At 40.4% G+C, this 23948-nt stretch overlaps 2 protein-coding genes across 2 annotated transcripts; one reads left to right on the top strand and one right to left on the bottom strand.

Annotated features, from left to right (window-relative positions):
* The first annotated feature begins 9793 nt into the window (after nucleotides 1–9793).
* On the top strand, nucleotides 9794–21484 carry LOC149303116 (TNF receptor-associated factor 5-like). Its single transcript, XM_089481330.1, has 10 exons — nucleotides 9794–10002; nucleotides 11091–11148; nucleotides 11648–11749; nucleotides 12248–12412; nucleotides 13803–13880; nucleotides 14162–14236; nucleotides 18459–18551; nucleotides 18733–18873; nucleotides 19860–20028; nucleotides 20904–21484. Exons 1-10 carry the CDS (start codon nucleotides 9794–9796, stop codon nucleotides 21482–21484), a joined length of 1671 nt encoding a protein of 556 aa, XP_089337456.1.
* Nucleotides 21485–23003: 1519 nt separating this feature from the next.
* On the bottom strand, nucleotides 23004–23318 carry LOC149303115 (large ribosomal subunit protein mL63-like). Its single transcript, XM_089481329.1, has one exon. The coding sequence runs from the start codon at nucleotides 23316–23318 to the stop codon at nucleotides 23004–23006; it is 315 nt and encodes a 104-aa protein (XP_089337455.1).
* Nucleotides 23319–23948: the final 630 nt, after the last annotated feature.

Raw genomic sequence — 23948 nt, 5'->3', positions numbered from 1 at the left:
TCAAAAACTCTAGAGATGAGACAGATAGCTTTGTCCCATCATTTTCATCAATCAAGATCTCCATATTTATTTAAAGGTGGTTGTATGTATATATTTTTTTTTATTATTACCATACACTAACCATTTATCCATATCTTATATATTTATGAGTAGAAAGTGTGTGTATGTATATGTATATGTGTGTGTGTATATATATATATATATATATATATATATATATATATATATATATATATGTGTGTGTGTATATACATACTGTAGTCCTCAATAGATATGAGGTACACCACACACTAGTCTTTTCTGCAAAGGGGCATTTAGTTCACCCTATTGGTGAATAAATTGTTATTTCTATATTTCTACATCTTCCCTAAAGTAACTCCACGATGAAACTCAGTTGGGTCCTAGGAAACATACCAATGTATTGGCTTTACAGGCCAACGTCAAGGGCTATGAATCTTCATGGCGCTTTAGTCCAAGCAGGGATGTTGGGTAATACACACCCAAGTTTTAGATCCCCATCTCTAGCCCTGAAAATCAAGTTCTTGAGCTGCATAGCTTGAGTAAATGAGAAAATATGGAAGTTTGTGGAAAAAGACCTAGAATGTGTGCATATATATTTGTGTATGCACGCTATATGGACAAAAGTATTGGGACACCTGACCACTGCACCAACAGAGACTTTGATGACATTTCATTCTAAGTACATAAACATTAATATGTAGTTCTTTCCACAAGATTTTGGGGCGTTTCTGTGGAAATTTTTGTCCATTCATCCAGTAGAGCGTTTGTGAGGTCAGACACTGATGTTGGACGAGACGCCCGGCTCGCAGTCTCCGTTCCAGTTCATCCCAATCGTGTTCGATGGGGTTGAGGTCAGGGCTCTGTGCGGCCGGTCAAGTTCTTCCTCACCAAACTCATCCATGTGTTTGTGGAGCTTGCTTTGTGCTCTGGGGCGCAGTCATGCTGGAATAGAAAAGGGTCTTCCCAAAACTGTTCCCACAAAGTTGGAAGCAGCCGGCCCTCACAGTAACCTGACCTCAAACCCATCTAACACCTTTGGAATGAACTGGAACGGAGCCGGACCTTCTCATCACAAATGCTCTACTGAATGAATAGACAAAAATTACAACAGAAACACCCCAAGATCTTGTGGAAGCTGTTATAGTTTCATATAACTACATATTAATACTATGTATTTAGAATGTTCCCTGAAAGTGGTGGTGTAGGTATCCCAGTACTTTTGTCCATATTCTGTGTGTGTGTATGTATGTAATTTTTATATATATATATATATATATATATATATATATATATATATATATATATATATATATAATTACATCCATACACACACAGCAGCCTAAAATCAAACTGTACACCAAAGTTGTTTTTCGTTTTGTGTGTCCGCGGTTGTGTCGTATCTGAACATCTCATTAGCCATCATGTTTTAGCGTTTGGAGAAATTGTGTTCAGTTAAACTGCTCTCAAAATAAAATACCTCCTCTGTGTTATTGAAACACAAACCTTCGGTTTTAATCACATCTGATCTAGTGAAAATTTCTAGCCTAAGTCACAGCAACTGCACCAAACATTCTATAATCACAGCCATTCACTGTGTTTTTTGGGGGGTTTTTTTATATGTCTTTTAGAAAAAGTTATGCAATTGTCATATCCTTTGGTCTCTTTGAAATGTGTTGTTTTTTTCTGTGATATATTTAAAGGGATTTGTTCTCTATCTAGAAGATTTTTTGAAGTGAAGCCCTTGCCTCCTTTTCGTTGTTGATCAGGAACAGCAAGGTCGATCGTTTTTTTGCTTGTAAATTCACTGCATTTGTAGAAAGGGTATAAATTTGTCATTAGGCAAATTCCATTGTATCTTTTGACGTACTCCGAAGTAACGTGATGATTTAATTGCTGTTATTTGTCTAGATGTATAATATTGAAAATTTAGTCTTTCGTCTGCAGAGCCTTCAGTATATGAATGCCCAATGTGAAGTATTAACAATATTCCTATAATCGTGTATATGTATGTGATAAATGTTTCTAGGCCCCTTTCTTTTTTAATAAATTATTTATTGAGTTTAATTACCTCTTAGGTAAGCAGACTTTTTATAATGGTGTCTTAGGGAACTGACCACTCACACTTTCCATTCTAAAAAAAAAAAAAAACACATCATGAAAAATAAAGTTGATATTAATCGAACATGTATAAAAAAAAAAAAAAAAGTGTCAACATTTTTACATACACCTAGAAAAGATATTTGTAATACAATATTTCAGTCTATTCTAACGCTTTGGGTAGAATCGAACTTCCTCTTATTTACTTATCAATTTTACATTTTTTTATTTATTTATTTTTTTATGCTAAATTAGGAAGGAGTGGGCCATCATTTCAATAGAAGAAACGGGAATTTAAGTAAAAAATGGTTTTAGCCCAAATGTACGGTGCGCAAAACCTTTAACAAGTCACTTTTGATGACGAAGCCACTGTAACCTTATCGTTCTGAGAATTGCACATACCGCGCTAAAATGTGCAATCGAAGGTGAGTTATTTTCTTTAGTTTCCAATTCCATCCCTTTTGTAGGAATTACATTGCGTTGTATCGCAGCCTACTAAACCAGCATATGTTTAAAACCAAATTCCCTTAACAGCTGAATCCAAACCGGATAACATTTCTTTATATCCACAGCGAGGTTCTGGCATGTAGACTCTTTTCAGGCACAATTGTCTCTGTAAGTGTAGTCTATTTTTTATTTGCTCTGTTTGGATAAACTGGAACTCCAGAGATTCTCCCCAAAAGCCGGATGCATAGGTGTCCCGGAGGCAATAGGGCTGGGATCTCCCTGAATTGGGTGGAAGGGGCAGTTAATGAATAGTCAAGCAATCAATCTCTCTCCCTCCCACCAGTTCCAGGGAGATCCCAGTAATGGCAATATGTAGTAAAGAAATACTAGTCCACCCTTCCTGTTTAAATCCTGTGCGGTTCTGACTCTTGTGTAAAGCATTTTCAAAGTGAATCAAGCAAATTTAATTTTTCATGATTTACCTTTTGAGTATACATTGTGTTATCTGGAATATTAAGTGCCATGTATTTAAAAGGTATTGTCTTAAATACCATTTCCAAAGAGTATTCTTTTCTGCTTTGGAAAAATAGGCAGGACTGTGGGGTGACCCCATAAGAGAGTTGGCCATTCAAATAATTGGACCGGCGGCTTGTTAGTTGGGCTCAGCACACCAAGCTGATTGTTAACCCAACCACTAATACTCCCCAGCGTATGTCTAATGCTCAGATATGGAAACATTGCGGTTATCACCAGATAACACTTGGTCTGGAAATATTTTAAAATACAGAAAATGAATTAATACAATAATTTATTGTATGGTCTGTGTTAACAAAGAAAATTCTAAATATTTTAAAATACATATATTAAATAAAAACATAAATCTGAGAGTGCTAAATTCCAAACAGTTACAGGAAAATGTTAATCTTTTTTAAAGTAAACTGCCACAAAGTGTTTTTTTTTTAATATTAACACATTGAATTTTTAACAAAACTGTATTTGTAAAAACAATTCTAGTTTTCAAATGTTTTTATTATATTTGTCGTGTGTGTGAGTTTGAGTTCTGTTGTCATGGTCTGGTCTACTAGATAAAAACGATCATACTGCCTTGTGATTAACAACTGAATGTATCAACGTAATCATCCAGATAGACGCGAATAAAAAGTCTATGCAAGAAACGACAAAGGATTTCATTGGATAAACAGGACTTCATTAGCATCGCCATAAAGAATCAGCTCAATGTGGTGATTGTGCAGGGGAAGTCATCCAAAGTATCACATGACTGCCAACAATGGCGGCCTCCATGTCTGCAGATAAAGGAAGTTTATTGGAACAAAATTAAAATAAAACACATTTTTCTTCAATGCTAACCTACATGACTGTATTTAATGTAAGAAGAAAAATCTGTCAGAACATGTAAGCATATTGTTTATAATTTTTTGAAAGCCCCCCCCCCCCCCCAATATCATTGAATACCAGACTCAGCTGGATACGATATCAGTGGTATACTTTGTGACTATCCTATGTAGCTAATTCATGTTTGGGGCTCTAAGGTAAACCTGATGTTCTGACTGATAGTATTTTTAGCTGTGACTTGGGCAATTGCAGCGGAATTTCATCTTGCACCGATACTAAAAGGTTAAAATTTATTCTTAAAGCCCCCCCCATCCCCGCAAAAAAAACCTCCCCAAATTGCCTTATAAAAGATATCGCATTCTGCATAGGTTTGATTACATGTGACTTTTTTCATCTATGGAGTATAAATGTTATTTTATATATTTTTTTTGTTGTCTGGAAATACATCAGAAAAGAACAAGGAGCTTTGTATATCTTCTTCTTGGTGTTTTAATAATGTATTTAATCTTGTTATATGTCATAGTATATTGAATTGGTGCTGTAAGTTGACAGTTATCATTGATGGTATACTGAATGTCATTAAGCAACGGGTCAAGTGTAAGATACAGTGTTTCAGTGATTCATTCTGTGAAAACTAGTTGTCTGGTTATACTGTTTTGGTTTTTTTATGTTCTCTTTATTATGTTTTTACTTGTTATGGTAATTCGCTTGATGCTTTGATCATAGGATTAAAGTTTTGAATAATCACATCATGTGTAAGATTCTTTATTTCAGTTTTGTGTTCTCTGGCAGTTCTTCAGGACCACGGGCTTTTATTTTTTTCTTATTAAAAGGGTGAGTAATTTATTTTCAGGTTTTTATTTACCCTTCTTCACCTAAATGAGTAGTGTTTAACTCAATATGCCACCTGCCTCGTTATCTACTGTATGCACATGCGGTGAGAATTACATTTCCACAGCTACAGTGCTGAGAAAAAGTATTTGCCCCTTCCCAATTTCTTTGAATTACTAATTAATAATTTTAACACTAGACAATGGTAACATGAGTAAACACAAAATGCAGTTGTTTCATGTATGAAAAAAACTATCCCAACCTACCTGGCCCTGTGTGAAAAAATAATTTCCTTCTTGGTTACTAAATCAACCAATTAACCAATTGATAATTTGAAGAACAAACTTGGAACAGTAGCAAACCTTCCCAAGAGTGGCTGGCCTACCAAAATTCCTCCAAGAGCACATTGACAACTCATCCAGAAAGCCACAAAAGAACCCAGGCTAACATGAAAAGAACCGCAGTCCTCATTTGCCTCAGTTGAGGTCAGTGTTCATGATTGTGCAAAATGGCATCCATGGGAGTACTGCAAAACTTCCACTGGCCAAAAACAACATAAAGGCTTGTCTCACAAAAAAACATCTTGATGACCCCAAGACGTTTGGGATAATGTGTGGACTGATGAGTCTAAGGTGGAACTTTTTGGAAGATATGGCTCCTTTCCACAATAAGAACATCATACCAACAGTCAAACATGTTGGTAGTAGTGTGATATTCTGAGACTGCTTTGCTGCTTCAGGACCTGGGTAACTTCCCATAATTGATTGAAACATGAATTCTGCTCTTTATCAGAAAATCCTGAAGGAGCGTATCCAGCCATACACTTGTGGCCTAAAGCTCAAGCACAGTTGGGTGGTGCAGCAGAACAATGCGAAACAAACAAGCAAATTCAACCCCCTAAATGGCTCAAAGAAATGAAGGTTTTGGAGTGGGGGTGGACAAAGAGCCTCGCTAAGGCACTGGTGGGGGGCATGGTGCCTGCACACTGGCAGCTTCAAAATCATTAAGCGGTCGGAGGGGGCGGCCATATGGCCACTTAACAAATCGCAGCCGCCATGGCACCTCTGTGTGCCACGGACCGGCCAGCCCACCAGGAAATCCAGCGGGCTACATTTGGCCCATGGGCCGCACATTGGTCTCCCTTGGTCTAAAATATTAATGTTATTCTATTTATAGCTATGAATGTGTAATCGTGTGTGTGTGTGTGAGGATGGATGTATAATTTTGTGTGTGTGAGAGCATGGATGTGTAATTGTGTGTGTGTGTGTGTCATACCGTATTGACTCAAAATATGGGGTTGTCACTCTGGGCCACAAGTAGGAGGCATCTTAAAGTTTTAAACGTTAAAGGAGCAGTAATATGTGGTGACCAGATGTGCCCTGTTTTTAAGGGACAGTCTGTAATTGAGACTTCTGGTTTCATTCTATCCTTGTAACATAAATTGTTAATTTAAAGGTAAATTATGCTTAAAAAGTATATTTTTGCTTTGTTGATATTAAAAGGTATTTATTTACCATAATCAATAGCTTTAAAAAATAGCCAATACACACCCATTCTACCCATAAAAACATAACATTAGTGATTCCTTATCATGGATCTCTTTCATTCCACCCAATACAGTGTATCCTTTCTTCTTTTGCATGTACCTTGTTGGAATCATATAACACAAAGTAAAATCTCTGGTGATATGTCACCGAGGGGTACAGTTCTGGAGACCCTGTACAGAATAGAAGTTTATATCAAAGCTGGAGAAATGTTAGAATAAGAGGTCATAATCTAAAACTAGCCGGTCAGAGGCTTAGATGTAATGTAAGATAGTTTTACTTTACGGATAGAGTGGTAGATAAATGGAAGAGCCTCACAGAAGCAGTAGTAGAGGCTAACAGGGTGAGAGAATTTAAACATATATAGGATCACCATAAAGCTATGCTGAACATCAGGAGAAACGGGCAAACTAGATGAGCCAAATATGCATCAAAAAGAGGATGGGGGATTTATTTATTCGTGTAACAAAATAAATGACAGGGATAATGGCTGTTCTTTTATGCGAGACGTTGTACAGGTCCTAGTAATATATTCTGCCGACCAGGACCCGTGAGTTACTTCACCGCAGAACAGGCAGAGTACGCAGCACACTCCCTGAGCATGCTGGCCGTTGAATTGCGCATCGGGTTTAGTGCTAGAATGTTGTTCCCTTTTCTTATGAAATATCGCGTATTTTAGTTTCCAATGCCCACGTCCCCTTCTTCCTACCACAATGACTTCAGTCAGATCAGCCCCGGCCCTGATTTCCTCTCCTCCCAGATCTGGGTGAAACTGAAATTAAAAACCCTGTATTTGTCAGCTGTAGACAGATCTGTATGTTGAGAACATCCCCGGCACACGGAGCTCATCCCCTGTACACAAAATAACAAGGATCTCTGCATAGGACCAAAGAGCCTCAAAAGGACCCCCAAACCAGTGATTGTTGGGAGCATCATCCTTATACTAATGACTAGTGATGACTAGTGGCATCCAGGCTCTGCACCCAGGACGCTTGGCTGCCTCGGATATCAGTAAGTTACCCTAGAAGTTTCTGTAATTGCATGTATCCACATGTTTCTATTCAAGAATTCATACAATTCACCAGTAACCATGGTGACACCATATTCGTGCAATTGGTGCCTAGCAGACTGAGGGCAATAAGGTATATATATATAGATTTTTTTGTAATGAGTTACAGATTTCTTAATACTGCAGATTTTGGGACTACCTCTGATTGTAAATCGGGTATTATGAGCATGTTCCCCATTAATTCATGGAAGTACTGTGTGTGTATGTGATCTTAATGTTAATGTGTATTTAATATCATATCGCAGTTACATTGTGACAAATACCTCTTTGCTTGAGCAGAGTTCCAGCCGCCTTCTATATAGAGAGACGGGGTAGGCAGCAACCTTCTTTGCAAAGGACATTTGACTAAATGCCGCATGAGCAACAAAACATGAACACTGGTGGACACTTTGCACAAATATCTTCTCTCATTTCCATTTTTGAGTAAACCTATGGAAGACTTTTCAATGAACTGAGTCCATGCTCAGCCTCAGCACGTGTCTGTCTGTCTGTCTGTCTACCTGCTTGGCTTCAGACAGACCACCAGCCGACTTCAGTCTTCTATACATGCATTGGCGTCTTTAGTTAAATTGGAACTTTTATCCATTACGTAAATGTCTTGGACCTCAGAGGTCTCTCCTGTTTTGTCAAATTTCTCTGTATTCTTGTTGCCAACATTTATACTGAGATTTTTAAATCATGCTTGTATTTGTAAACTAAATATTTATATATTTTACATGTACAGGCACTCATACAAAGTGAATTCTTTGGCTTTATTACGGAGTTAATGTTTTTCCTTTTATATGCAGAATTTTAGTTTTAGTCATAAATGAATAGGAGTTTCCAGCCTCGTGATAACTGTGTAAATGTCGCTCTCTGCCTGTCTGAATCACTCTGTTTTTCTGACCCGTCTTCTTTATGTTTCCTTCTCGCTGAGAAAAGCAACAATCATTTGTATTTAGGGTCATAAACTTCCACTATTTTTTCCGGACGTTCAGGATTTCCCCCCCTAAATTTCTCAACTACTATTCTTTCCAATGTTGTTTATGTACAGCTTTCGTTATTTGGGGGGGGGGGGTAGTGTTGTTTGACATGAACAAATAATAGTGGTCAAGTTTTGATGATTCATTTGGTTTCCCAGTTTTTGCATATTTCTGGGATTATTAAAATGTCTTGTTTTATGCACACACATGCACTGGAAATGTGTAGACAGGACATTCCATGGAGGAATCCTCTAGTGGGGTCAGAACACCACCGACATAACGTGGGTGAAGCACGATGTGACATCACAAAACCACCAGTTTATGTAGTTGCATGACACCGTATTATTGACATAGTAATTGCTTATATTTCTCTATGTAAATGTATATTCCCAAAAAAACTTTTAAAGTGAGAAAAGTTACTAGTCCGCCATATTTTATGTATAAGAAAAATCTGAATTTCTTTGCTTATCCCTAGCAGGTGAAGTAGTAGACATTTGCACTTCTGTAAACATCATAATTGACATTAGGTCTTTTTTTGGGGGTCATAAATATTCTATTTACCCATCATCTGCTATGTTTTTGTCATAAGCCAAAAAAGAGGTGTTTAGGTTCCATGATTTTCTGTTGTTAATTAGAACCCTTGAATCTGAATATAAATAGATAGAACCCTTAGAACACAGGTCTTCATCTGGTACAACAGAACCTACCTAGGGGATCAGGCCATGAGTTTGTGAGATGGCCAAGGATTCTCCTCCATCCACTGAGTGGTGCGAGGTATCGGGTAGAATCCTGAAGGCAGGATCATGAATTGCCGAAAGGCTTAGAAAGATTCTACAGGTTCTTTAACTAGGCCATTGGCAAATACCCAGGGACACGGGGTTCACCAGTATTTAAGGTATCAAGCAAAATTGAGACCAAGGCAAGATAGAGCAGAAGACACCAGCAACTCAGAGATATCGAGGCTATCTGCGTCAACAGGCAATAAGGTCCAAATAAGACTGTGTTTTACTAAATAAGGCTCACATACAATTGTCATTGCAAAGCGTTCTTCATTCATATGTGGTGTATGTGAGATATAATCTCTTTGATCTTTCCATAGCTAGAGTATGAGCTACTGCTTGTGAAACCACACATTTTGGTCAAGCTTCATATGTCAGCAGGAAACTGATTCAGAGGTATGTATTTATACCGTGCTGTCCGCCCTCCTATATACCATCATTAGCTTGTTCTACATGAATACGGTTGGAGGTGGACATATATGTGTGCAGTTAGTTCTGGAGAACAGCTAGGACAATGAGGTTTTTCGCCAAGCCAATGATCTTGTTACTCCTACATGTATTTTCCTTAAAATGTGTCTTTAGTCCTGAATTGATGCTTTTGCTTCATGTTAGAGTAATTAAGTACATGTTAAGATGATTATCAATAAAATGGTAAAGTTGGTTCCCTGTATCTTCTCTTAGAACACCGCCATGGCCCACGAGGATACTTTTTTCACCAAAGTTCCAAGGCAGAACTCTAGCGCCGGGACATCTCTGGATTTTGAGCCCAAACTGGAGTATGTATTTGTTGAAAAGTTACAAGACCGATACAAGTGTGCCAGTTGCTGTCTTGTTCTTCATAACCCCCACCAAACTGGATGTGGTCACAGATTTTGTGAAAAATGCGTAATGAGTTTGAGGTAAGTTTATCCAGATGGAATATCTCTCCCGTTTCCTGTCTTGTGTGTGACTATGATCAGTGACGTATTCAGGACTAGGGAGGTTAGTCCAGAGGAACGGTATTCCCCAGCCCCAAAACCACAGGACAGATCGCCCTCATGGATGATCAGGCCCATTGGTGTCCTGGTGCTCAATGGGCCCATTTATACCATGGAAGCTGTGCCAAGTCAACGCAGCCTCCATAACTTTCTTTAAACGGCACTTTGCAAATACGGCTGTGGAGGGGGCGGCCGAGGATCCTGGGTCAGTCCTAGGGTAGGGCCCGAGGCAGATACATCGCTGACTTACCCTAAGTCTTAAAAAAAAAAAAAAAGTGTTCCTTAAAATCTCAGACAAGACAAAGGACTGATTACAGTGTGAAAAAAATGGAAGACCAGGTGGCCGAATGTTTCTTATCTGCCATCAAACTCTATGTTTCTTTGAATTGGCAGATGAGATGTATCCACTAAATTATTATTATTTATTGAGTTATATAGCTCAAATATATTTCGCAGGGCAGGTATTTCAATACCATTGGGAGGTGGTTGGGCGAAGTTTTAACAATCATCATAGTCTCCAGCACCTACAGCTTCCGGACTCAGCCTTCAAAGTGTTCCTACACCTTATAGCCGCATCTGTGAGAATACCGTGCCCTCTGTACCATGTCACTGTATGCATTGTAACCCAACAAAGCGTGGTCAGGTACGCACCCACGTTTCCTCGTAATTAGGAAATGTCTGTAAACACATTTAAAAATAGAACTAGCGTGAAACCAGCCGCCAACAAACTTAGCTTTAAACCGACTTCATCATCCTCCTTGTGGAGGATAGAAAATGCTTCTTACGTAAATAATGAGGGTGTGGGCAACAAAGGGTCAAAAGAGGGGGGTTTTTTTTACTTCCTATATGCTACAGTTCAGAGTCAATAGGGCATTTTGTTCATGGTGTAAATCTTTAAAAAAGTGATGTATACTTGTGTTTTTATATATATATATATATATATATATATATATACATACACAAAAATGCCAATTTGAATGAATGTATACTTTTATGTATCTTTTATGTAGCGAGCGGCATGAAACTTCTATTTGCCCAATTGATAAGGAAACCATTAATCCACAGGAGGTAAGAGAAACAATTTGTTTCACAGCATGCTTTGAAACCTTTAGTATTCTAAAAGTTAATGTTTGCCAAATTCAATCTAGCAGGTTCTAAATGAAGCTTTACATAAAAGTACGTTGTAGGTGCATGATAGTTGTGTATATATATATATATATATATATATATATATTTAGATATGTAGATAGATATATCAAAAACAGCGTTTAAATCCATTAAAGTTTAGCTGCGAGCTTAATATTTTCAGCTCATATTTACTAACATAACATATAACATATAACACATATATATGACATATAACACATATATATATAACATATAACATATAACATATATATATAACATATAACATATTTAATAATGTGCCTCGGAGGGCTGCCCCTCGGAGTTTATAATGTCCGTGGGGAAACTATACCTTTCTGGAAGGGCTGTCCCACTGCTTAGCATGGAACCTAATATTTCTAGGTATGACTTTTGCCGTCACGCTGATGGAATCATTTTCCAGATTTTTAAAGATAATTGCTGCAAAAGGGAAGTCCTGAATTTACAAGTTTATTGCAAGAACACCCCTGATTGTGATGCAAAATCAACACTGGGAAGATTTCAGGTACCACAAAAATGTGTTTGGATTATAGTTGTAATATTCTTTTTAGATTGTAAGCTCCTGCGAGCAGGGTACGCTCTACCTAATGTATCGGTTCATCTTCGTCTGTAAGTTCTAGTTTTGCCAGACTCTTTGAATATTTTTAGAATATATGTATTGTAACAAGTTCTGTGTAAATTGTTGTCCCTATATAAATAATAGCAATTAATAATAATTATAATACAAATAATATAATAATAAGTACAATAAATCAAAAAAGTTAAGTAATAAATTGTAACAGCGCTACTGAATCTGCTGGCGCTATAAAAATAAATGTAATGTGATGAATGATATAGTTTTGCTAAACTAATGATAAAATCCAAGAGATGCTAATAATGCAGAGGTCCAAAAGTTGAGATGTCCAATTAAGGCACGTTAGAATATGTAGCGCCAGCTTTCCAACTTCTAGAAAGACCCAACCAATGAGCTAGTCTGCTCACTGAATTCATTCTGCTCTTCCAGGATCACCTTGACCAGTGCTTATATCAACCCATCCAGTGCTCCAACAAAGGATGCCATGATCAAATCCCCCGAAAACACTTGAAGACCCACCTGGAGACGCAGTGTAAATTAAGAGAGGAACTGTGTGGGTACTGCAAGCAGAGCACCGCCGTTGTGAACCTGCCGGTAATCTTATATATGTTTTATATGTTTGCGCACAGGTTGGAGGTTATATACTTACTGCTTACTGGACTATTCTGTCGCTTGCTATGGTGATCAGCATACCTGGGAACTTTGTGGCTCTGGCTACCCAGATTTCCCCCCTTGATGGATGCGGTTGGGTGCTCCCGATGACATCAGTTGTTCCCATTGACGTTGCGTGCGAGGATTGCCCCGCACATAAAGCGACGGTGCAGTGGAATCTGGCGGGGAGTGGGCCGCTCCACAACACCGCTCCCATGACCCGGCGCTTCACTCGGAGTCTCCGGGCAAAATCCAGAGAGTTCCCAGGTTGCACCAGGACCACTCTTTATACCTAAAGCCAGGCCCGGTGGGCCGGGGCGCGGCAGGGCCTTATTGACTTAGGGGCTGATAGAGCTGCAGCTCCAGGCCCCTACCTTAAAATAGGCCCAGTCAGGACCGAACTGACTGGGCCTATGCGGCCTCTACGGCCGCATTAACGCAGGGCATAAGGGGCATCTGCCCCTTAAGCCCGCCGCAACTGCGACCGGGAAGCCCCCACCAGGGCCAGCCTTACGGGTGTGCGGCCGCACAGGGTTTAAATTAAAACATCGGTGTTGGTTTGGTTTTTTTACTTTATTTAACATCCTCCATGTTAAATAAAGTTTTTGTTAACTTTATTTAACATGGAGGATGTTAAATAAAGTAAAAAAAAATCCCCCGATGTTTTAATGTAAGCCCTGTGCGGCCGCGCACCCCTAAGGCCGGCCCTGGTGGGGGCTTCCCAACCCCTTAGAGTGGCGGACCCGGTAGCAGTTGCGGCGGGCTTAAGGGGCAGGTGCCCCTTATGCCCTGCGTTAATGGGGCCGTAGAGGCCGCATAGGCCCAGTCAGTCCGGTCCTGCCGCGGGCCCGGCCGCAGTTGCTGCTTGCTCCGGCAACAAGGTAAGTAGGGTGAGGGAGGGGGGTTAGATAGTGAGAAATGGGGAAAGGGGATAGATAGTGAGAGGGGGTACATAGTGAAAAGGGGGAACATAGCGAGAAGGGGCCGATAAGATGGGGAGAGGGGGTAGTGTGAATGCGTATGAGAATGAATGAATAAATGTGTGGATAAATTTGGGTGAATGCGTATGACAATTAATGAATTCATGTGTGGATGAATTGCTTGAATGATTTGTGAGACTGCATTAATGAATGTGTGAATGAGTGAATGCAAATATGGTACATGAAGGGTGGGCTTTAACAATAAATAAATAAAAATGGGCTGCTCTGGCTTAAATGCCCGGGTCTATTTTTTGTCCCAATCCGGGCCTGCCTAAAGCCCAAAGGCACCTGTTTCCTGAGTCATACATCGTAGCTCGTTATAAAAGTAATTTAATATTTGTTTAATTTTACAGATTCACGTCAAACAATTTTGTCCTCTGTATCCGGTTCCGTGTCCTAATAACTGCAGTGAAACGAGCCCAAGAGAAGAGGTAAGACTATTAATTTTAATATATATCATGTTGAACTTCTAATGCTATGGGCAACATTTAGTGCACGGTTTTACCTCTTGTCTCTGTTTAATTATGTTTAGTGGGTGAGGAAATTACCTATTAAGCTTCCAAAAAGCTGGTTTAAGTGTTAATATGTTTAATATTGTGTAACGCAGATACTCAGCCGAGGCCTTCATAAGATGAATGAGTGATGCCCTGTTTTTTTAATATATTGACTTTATTCACGATAGAGGTGCTAATATGTTTTTTGTTGTTTACAGCTAGATGGCCACCTCTCTGTATGCCCGGAAGTTGAATTAGAATGCCCTTTTGCAAATTATGGCTGTAATGCGAAGGTACTGAATGTTACATTTCTTTAGCAGTGTTCTGAAACCTGTGGTCCCAGTATCTGTTATATGACTGCAAACAGGAATAGGGAGTACTTTAAAACCTGTTTCATTTGATATTTGGCAGGAAACACCTTTTGGACGAAAAAGGGGGAGTAGGGCTTTTTACATTCAGAAACAAAACATCTTATGCTTTTTCACAACTTCATTCACTCTCTTATGCTCTTTCACACTCTCATTTACTCTCCCTCGGAATGTATCCCTACCTTCTCCGTAGACCGCTTCATTCACTCTCTTATGCTCCTTTACACTCTCATTTACTCTCTCATTCATGTTCTCGCGGAATGTCTCCATCTACAGCCTCATTCACTCTGTCATTCATGCTCTCACACTCTCTTGGAATGTCTCCCTACCTTCTCCGACTACCTCTTCTGTGTCGCTATCTCAGTGCCGTGCAGCTCCACTTCATATAATTTCTTGTCTTGTATCTGCTTGTTCTTCTGTCTTCTTCCGCTGCTCCAAAAAGTCTTCATTTTTTGTCAGCTTCTCCGTGAACAACGGGACAGGGGCATGCCCTGCCTCTGAACCTCCCCAAAATGGCGGAGCTTCCTGGCATATCTCCCTTGATTGGAAGAAAAAGCGAGAGGGTGTGCTGGAGACTTTTTGGTGCAGGAGAAGACAGAACAGAGAAGACAGAATTTAGAAGAACAAGAAGATGCAAGACAAGAAACGGAGGTGCGCAGCATGGAGACAGGGACACAGAAGCAGTCGGCGGAAAATGTAGAGAGACATTCCGAGAGAGGGTGAGCGAGCGTCATGAGACAGGTAAGTGTGTGAGAGTGAAAACACCAATGAAAGTTTGTATCTCTTTGCTTCGTTTTCATATTTTTTGTTGTGGGGCCCTCCTGGTTTTCTGGGATTCGCCCAAATTGCCTGGTTGTGTGTCACATGATAATTCAGAAATTATAGAAATGTCAATTTCAGCTGAGTAGATGGAATAGCGCTGTTAAATTAATGATAACTGCATAAAACTCATTTCAATTAGACCCAGACTGGCCATCTGGCACACCGGGAAGATGCGTGGTGGGCCGGTAGCCAGTCGGCCTTATATTTGCTAATACTGCCTCTCCAGTGGCAGATCAGGTCCTCCGGCTGGATACATGTGACTGCACGCCGCATGGGTATAAAAACATAAACCGAGCTATGTTTGTCCAGCTGGCAGCCACATGCATGTCCTTTGGTGGCTACTGGCCTTAAAGTGCCAGGGCCGCTTAGTCACCCGCAGTACGCCCTTGATTTCGATGATTCTTCATCTGGTGAATAAAGTTTACAGGCTCCGTGTGGTTTACTTAAGAAAAGAAACAAATTATTATTTGCAGTTTCACTTTGACGGGGACTGTTTCGGTAAAAAGGAAACTGTGCAAACATTTACATTTTCACAGTCCTTCCTCCCCAGAAATGTGTTTCACCAAGTGCAAAAGTCAGTCTCATGTCAGAGGGTTAAAGTAAAAAGGTGAGAAAATAAATATGGGGTGATAAGAAGTTAAAATTCGGGTGATGAGTTTTTCACGAGGACATCAACACATTTTTTGAAGATAAACTAATATGTGGTTAATACTAATAAATTATAAATTATTTTATCATATGGAGCAGTTTTTAAGCAGGGAGCTGGCCCACAAGATTACTCAGACCAGGAGCAGGAGAAAATAAATCTATCCTTTATAGCGCAAAACAAAAAATAAGACGTGATAAAAAAATGCCTATTATTATGGTGGGGAAAAAAAAACATTCACAGAATGATTAACTCCATGGGGAGAGATAAACAGAGGGTGTAAAAACAAAAACAGATACAAAATTAGGGATCTCCCCTTTTCGTAAACTTTAAAATGTTAGAAATCCCTTAATCTGTTATGTAGAAAGGGGTTTTTACTAAATGACCCAGGGGTTTCAGCAGTAATGTCAAAAATTAGTAATTACAATTAGTAATTGTGAAGGTGATGTCATCATCAGGGAGGGGCTCTGGAATGTTTCAGTAAAAGCACAAAACCATGGAAGAAAGGTATAGTACCGTATTTGCTCGATTATAAGATGACCCTGATTATAAGACGACCCCCCAAAATCTGAATATTAATTTAGGAAAAAAAGAAAAAGCCTGAATATAAGACGACCCTATAGGAAAAAAGTTTTACCAGTAAATCTTAATTCATGTAAACTATTACATTTTTTAATAAAAGCTATGATTGAGAAAAATATTTTTTTGTTTTTATTTCCTTGTATTTTCCAACCTGCCCCCCAGTTACGCACATCTGCCCCCAGGCTTTCCACTCCAATATGGCACTGTGGCCCATGATATGCCTTTTAACCCTCTATATGGCACTGTGCCCCATGATATGCCTTTTAACCCCCTATGTGCCACTCTGCCTCCAGAAATGCCTTATACCCCTATATGCCACTCTGGCATTTAGGGGGTTAAAAGGCATATTATGGGGCAGAGCGGCATATAGGGAGGTATAAGGCATTTCAGGAGGCAGAGTGGCGTTCAGGGGGTTAAAAGGCATTTCATAGAGCACTCTGCCTCCAGAAATGCCCTATGCCCCCATTTAACACCCCCCCCCCACCCACACACACACTTACCAGTGCTTCCAATTTCCTGCTGTATACCGGGGCAGCAGTCTTCCTTCTGTCTCCCCCCCATTTAACACTCCCCCACCCCACACACACTTACCGGTGCTTCCAATTTCCTGCTGTATACCGGGGCAGCAGTCTTCCTTACGCTGCAGCCGGAAGGAGGTGTGGCTAGCAGCGGGGGTTGTCTGCGTCCATCGCGCAGACCTTCCCCGGCTGTCAGAGATCAGAGTTCCCCGCACCGGCACCGGCGCGGGCAACTCTGATCTCTGACAGTCGGGGGAAGGTCTGCACGATGGACACAGACAACCCCCGCTGCTAGCCACACCTCCATCTGGCTGCAGCGGAAGTTGTCTACGCGGATTGCGTGGACGTCAACCCGCTGCCCCGGTATACAGCAGGAAATTGGAAGCACCGGTAAGTGTGTGTGTGGGGGGGGTTTGGGGGGGGGAGTGTTAAATGGGGGGAGACAGAAGGATCCAGGTCCCCTGCAGCGGTGCGGGGGATCTGGGTCTTAGTCTCATAGTCAGACTATATATTATACTATTATTTGAGGTCTGATTATAAAACGACCCCGATTAGAAGACGAGGGGTATTTTTCAGAGCATTTGCTCTGAAAAAACCCTCGTCTTATAATCGAGCAAATACGGTAATACATATGTATATATATATATATACACATATACCGTATTTGCTCGATTATAAGACGATATATATATATATATATATATATATATATATAATATATATACAGAACCTCAGTGGGGAAATTCAAAGTTTCTATTTGAAATCAAGTTGATTTTCCATTTCAGGATTTGTTAAAAAGGGATTTGTTAAAAAGGGATTTAACGCAGTTCAAGAGGCAAGTTTATTTCAAGGGAGGAGGAATGTTAGGAACAAGAAGCCCTAATCTAAAACTAGAGGGTCTGAGGCTTAGATGTAATGTAGGGAAGATTTACTTTTCTGAGAGGGTGGTGGATCGATAGAACAGCCTCCCATGAGAAGCTGCAGAGGGTTGTACAGTGAGGGAACATGCATGGGATTGGCATATGGCCATACCTGGGGATTCTCTGAGTTTTGCCCAGAGTCTCCGGGAGAAGGGGTGGTTTCTCTGGGTCACTGCCCTCCCGCCCCTTAAATAGTTGTGTGTCCCGCGACATTATTGGGACCGCCCACAAACGTCAGCAGGACCGCCCACAGACATCAACGGGACTCCTGCCCGCATCGTGCAAGTGAGGGCTCCGGGTAGTTTCAGATATGCATATGGCTCCTGAATCTAAGACAAGACCAAGGACTGATCAAATTCTTTGTTTCTATGGAGACTGCTCCACATGTAGAGCTATCTCGTTTACAAATATGGCCCAGCGTGTCCTGGAATATACCAATGTATCTTGAGGTGTAAGAAGGCAGCCCTGAATTGGGTATACATCAGCCTCATGTCTCTAGAGTTGCCGTCTGCCTCCTCCTTTAGCCTACACAATGAAGACCCTCGGGGTCAGCTAGTACCCTCAGGATCAGCTAGTACTGGGACAAGGGTTGGCGGGACTTTGTATGGCTATTGCTTAATTATGATAAAAATGTAAAAGTTGTGACTAATTTATTTTAGGTAAAACGTGGAGAAATGAAGAGTCACGAAGACGCATTTCTCCATCAACACGTACTCTGTGTTTTAAACAGGAACACGCAGCTTGAGAAACAGGTGAGTTCCAGCAGCATCTCCACGGAAATCATGTTGATCTTAGATGATGTGTTCTTAATACATTAACCATCGGCGGGAAGCTGAAATATATACCTATCTGCCTATCTGGAGGTAAATAATCATTTTTCTGCTGAAAATTCACCAGACTTATCCTCGTGTTGATAACTTTTTTATGCCCTAGGTACTTGATCTAAAGCACAATTTGGAACTAAAAGAAAACAAAATCCAGAAATTATCAGAAACCATAAAATGGTGTGAAATGGAATGTAAGCAGTTTGCACAGCTGAATGGTGTAAATGGGAGCCATTTGTCCAGCACACAGGTAAGGGCAGCACTCCATTTAACATTTACACTCAGTCGGTCGGCGGCTGGTGGACTCCCCCGAGTACCCGTATTGCTGTCTTAAGACTGCATCTGCCGGCTGTGGCCACGGTAGAAGAGCGCAGAGTATCCAGCCGACATAATATATTGCTGGTTGGTTTAGAGCGATGTGGAAAGCTGGATGGTGAAACCTCCAGGTGGTCCGTCGAACCTCATTCCCAAGGTGGTCCCTAATAAGTCCACCCCAGAGTGCTCATACTCATTTTAACTCACGTATAGAGGAGTTGCTCTCCATAAAATAAGACTGTCTTATAAAGCTGTATAGGATACAATTAACCCTGCAGCAATCATACTACAATCAGTACGTTCCCATGAACCTTCATACATACATGTCTTCCTACCCCTTAGTGTGGAGACGGGACCAGCTAGAGTATAGAGATGATGAAGGTAAAGATTCCTTTTGAGCATTAAATACTCCCGTAAAAATGGGTTTTGTTTAATTTGATCCGAATATATATCTCGATAGACTTGTGTTATCTGCAGACCTGAAGGATGCCGCTGTGTGAAGCGACGTGATAACTTCCCTTTCTGAGGATCTGCATGGTTATTCCTCCCCTGTTAAGTTGCTGATTGTTGTTGATTGGTTCAGGAAGCCTTTATAAGAATAGAGTAAAGAAAAGTCCATGATATAGGGACTTTGGGTGTTTTTCTCATGATTTTAATCTTAGCGCTAAAAAAAAACACCCAAATACGCAGCTGGGTAAACATTGAATTATATGAAAACAGTAACAGTTTTGAAAAACAGTAATTTTTATGTATAAAAAATAATTCTGGTGCAGACTTTGGTAAAACGACGATTCAATCGATTGCTATGACAATAACACAACTTTTTAACCCCTGCACCGCAGTCACTTTTTATACACAACCTCCCCATTGTTGGACGCACAGAATACAATGTAAGATTATGTATGTTCTTTGCGTTAATAGACCGTTGCTAGTTATATTGAGAAAGCCGCGTGGATGGAGAACCAGGTTCTTCGTTTGGTAGAACTCGTTAGCCAGGAGCAGGGCTGGCTGGACCTGAGACCACTGATGGAGAAGATTGACTGTGCCAACCAGAAGATAGTCACCATTGAAAGCTACAAGGACCGCTTAGGTGTGTTCCCCTTTTATATAATGGATATACATATAAAGTCTGTTTCTTAGACGCTATTTTACTATAAATGAGAGTAAAGGGAAACGTGGTTTTAGAGAAAGAGTGCCCGTGGTTAATGTTTCGTCAGAACGAGACTGCAGGTTGGAGCGCGAACAGGAAAGAGAGATGAGATCAGAACTGTAGACAGTAAGGTTTTACGGCTCTCACAGTATGTTAGAGAACCACAGAATCGATCAAAACTTTTGGGAAAACATCGCCGTCTTACAATTTGCAGCCTTGGTCGATTGGTTTCAGGGCCGCCATTAGTGTTTATTAAATATAAAAAAAACAACTAATCCCAAAAATAATTTAAAAAAATCATACACCTTAAATAATGAATGCTCAGAATTTCTATTTTGTACAGGATGCATGCTTTATTATTATTTACAGACCTATTTAAAATGAACATCTGACACTGCACTGAAATCATTAGAATAGAGACTGCTTGGAGCTGCGTAGCTCCTCTTTAAATATCATTGGTTTAAAACATACGACGCGACAGGAAGATAATCAAGAGGGGGGGGAATGTGGTTATACGGCGTGCATAGGCGGGAGGACATGGGCGAAGAGTAAAAACACCATGTGGTGAGACTGTTTGTTTCACCCATCTAGGTCAGGGGCGTCCAACCTGCGGACCTCCAGCTGCTGCAGGACTACATCTCCCATAATGCTCTTTCAGCTAAGGGGCTGGCTGAGGACTATGGGATATGTAGTCCTGCAGCAGCTGGAGGGCCGCAGGTTGGACAACCCTGATCTAGGTGGTCTAAGAGGAGTTGTGAATGAATTTGAGTCATTATCTGTTGGTAGCTTATCTTCCCTCCTTTGATGTTCTTCAGATCACCTTGAGAACCAGTCCAGCAAACACGACTTGCAGATCAACATCCAAAAGTCTCAACTTAGCAGCAACGAGGATCGCTTCCAGCTTTTGGAAGGTACTTGTTATAACGGCAAACTCATCTGGAAAATCACGGACTACAAAAGGAAGAAGAGAGAAGCTTCCGAGGGCCGAGTGGTTTCTATTCACAGCCAACATTTTTACACCAGCCGCTGCGGCTACCGTCTGTGCGCTAGGGCTTATCTAAATGGGGACGGGTCGGGGAAAGGTGGGTATTTATCCTTGTATTTTGTCGTGATGAAGGGAGAGTTTGATTCCCTCTTGCCCTGGCCCTTCAAGCAGAAGGTGACGCTCATGTTGCTTGATCAGAGCGGAAAGAGGAATCATATCATAGATGTCTTCAAAGCAGATCCAAACAGCAGCAGCTTCAAAAGGCCAGAAGGGGACATGAACATCGCTTCAGGGTGTCCACGATTCGTGCCTCACATCCAACTGGAGAACCCCAAATACGCATGCTACATTAAAGAGGATACAATTTTTATTAAAGTATCTGTGGATTTAACTGATCTGGAGGAACTTTGAAAGACGCCCTGTACGCAAACACTCAATTTCTACAGAAAATAGTACTTTTCCAAAAAAAACACTTTAAAGCCAAGCGAGCTACTTAATTTTGCTGGTAACACAACAAAATAAAAAATAAAGAGACAAACATTGCACTGTAGGAACCCCATACCGAATGCTTCACACACAGTACAACCTTGGAAAGGATGGGACTTCTCAAGAAAAGCCAGTAAAAAATAACCAAATCTTTATACTGCCCCCTGCTGGCCATGATTGTCCCGATTATATACCGGTATATCACCAACTATAGTTTAGTTACACATACACTACCGTACAAAAGTTTGGAGTCACTTCGCTGCTTTCATGGAAAACAAGGAAACTTCTAGCTGTAACATAATTGAAAAAGGGTTTTCTAATAATCAATTAGTCTTTTAAATTTAAGATTAGCGAACACAACGTGCCATTGGAACACAGTAGTGCTGGGAGTGATAAAGGGCCTCTGTACGCCTATTATTATTATCTTTTATTTATATAGCGCAAACAATTTACGCAGCGCTTAATACAATAAATATATTCAAGGGGTATAAGATGAGAATTGACAGGCTAAGACAAACCGATACATTAGGTGGAGAGGGTCCTGCGCTGGATTTTTGCTCCATTTCAAGAACAAGGACTAAGTGACTTTCGAACGGTAGTACACGTAGTCTGAAGAAGTACATAGATTTCTGTTAAGTGGGTTTGAAACTAGCATTGTAATAATTTTTACTTTTTTATAATTTTTGGGGAAAGAAAATAAAATGCCCGATGTAATGCGTCATACCCAGAGCAGTAAGTTTATTCTCTAAAGTTGGATTCAGTGACAAAATGTGAACAGAGCAGTATGTGCTGATAGGGAATAATAATGAATAATTATAATAATGCATGAAGGACTGAAAATCTCTTCCTCTTTCCCACATATGTAGCGATTTGCTCCAGCGAGGAGAATGAGTATATTGTGTTTCGACAGGGGAAAGGGGGTATAGTAATTCAAAATTGCTGATAATGGGGTAAGATACTACAAAAAAAAAAAAATGGTGTGGGTTCTGCTGTAACTTACTATTGCATAGGTTTCATAAAGGAAATATTTGAAATTATACTAAAAAAAGAAATAAAACACAATTACAGCCAAAAATACTGTAGGGGGTCTAGTGAAAAACGTTCATAATGACACAATCACTATAAAAGGGTCAATACAGTGTTTTTTGTAGTATAGTGTCTTGGCTACGTGTGCCACCATTGAGACCGCAAGCAAGTGAATCCATATTCTATTTGATGTAACCTTTGTTTTTTGGTTTCTCCTTGTTCTGTCTGGTCCTTTGACTTCCTCGTTAAGGATGTCTTTTGTTTTAGTTAGGGATAAATATTTGTATGCAACAAGGAAGGAAAAAAATCAAGCAATCAAAAATATTCATACGTCATGTAATTTACTTGCAATGTAATACAATGTACAAAATAACATCTGGTGAAACATTTTAATTGGGTTTGACTTTTAAGTAATACATTACGGAAGAGTCCATTTTTTGGTCACATTTAAATGATTTAAATGATCTTCCAAATATTTGTGTTCAGGGAAGTTAGCCAACTGCATGTTCTTAAGAGCCTCAAATCTCTCCATCCTCCTTTGAGTGGCATGGCCTCGTTCTTGCTCTTTGGTCATATACGGCCGGCTAATCCAGTACTCGTTCTCTGCTTCGATTTCGAGTCTTCGGATAACCCCCCTCTTCATCTGCCAGGTAACCTGCCTGGGACGCCTGTATTTGCCGATCCACTGACGGCCGGGGATTCCTTTTCGAAGAAGTATATTAGTCAGGAACATCCTCCTCTACTTTCTAAAAGGCAAAAAAAAGGCCAGCTCGGCGTCAGAACCGTATCCTACATGATGAATAAACGTGACCAGAGATATCCAACACATACCAGACCATATGTATAGATCAAAGAAGGTATGACAGCAGAACGTTTATCATTCAGCACCATTAACAGAGCACATGCTAAATACATATAAACCTCGTATGAGCCACACAGTGCGGCTATTTAATTATCCGCACAATGGAGGAATTGGATCAAAAATACATCCTGAGAATATAGAATATTCAGAGAGATAAAAATGTTGCGGAATCGCCACGGCTCTGGGGAAGGTGCCAGTAATGGATGGTCGTCTGACACCAGCTCCAATCTTACAGACATCTTTCTCTCTATACTTTGGGCACCACCTTTGGAACTAGAAGCTTCCGCGCTAGTACAGCAGGGTCCTGGGGAAAGCTGTCCCTGTATAGAGCTGGCTGCTGGAAACACGACTTATCTTTGTATAATCCTAGGCGCCAGGATGAAAATCCAATTTAACACGGTGACCTGAGGGTTGTTGACCCCAGGGTAGAGAATAGGTAGAACAGTCCTCCGGCATAGGTGGTAGGGGTCAGTGGAAGAAGGGAATTTAGGCATAGGAATT

The sequence above is a fragment of the Sceloporus occidentalis genome, unplaced genomic scaffold (genome assembly GCF_023333645.1).
Source record: "Sceloporus occidentalis isolate IW3139 unplaced genomic scaffold, rSceOcc1.0.p SCAF_15, whole genome shotgun sequence".
NCBI lineage: Eukaryota > Metazoa > Chordata > Lepidosauria > Squamata > Phrynosomatidae > Sceloporus > Sceloporus occidentalis.
Note: the sequence above shows the minus strand (reverse complement) of the source record. Positions and strands in the feature narration are given on the sequence as shown.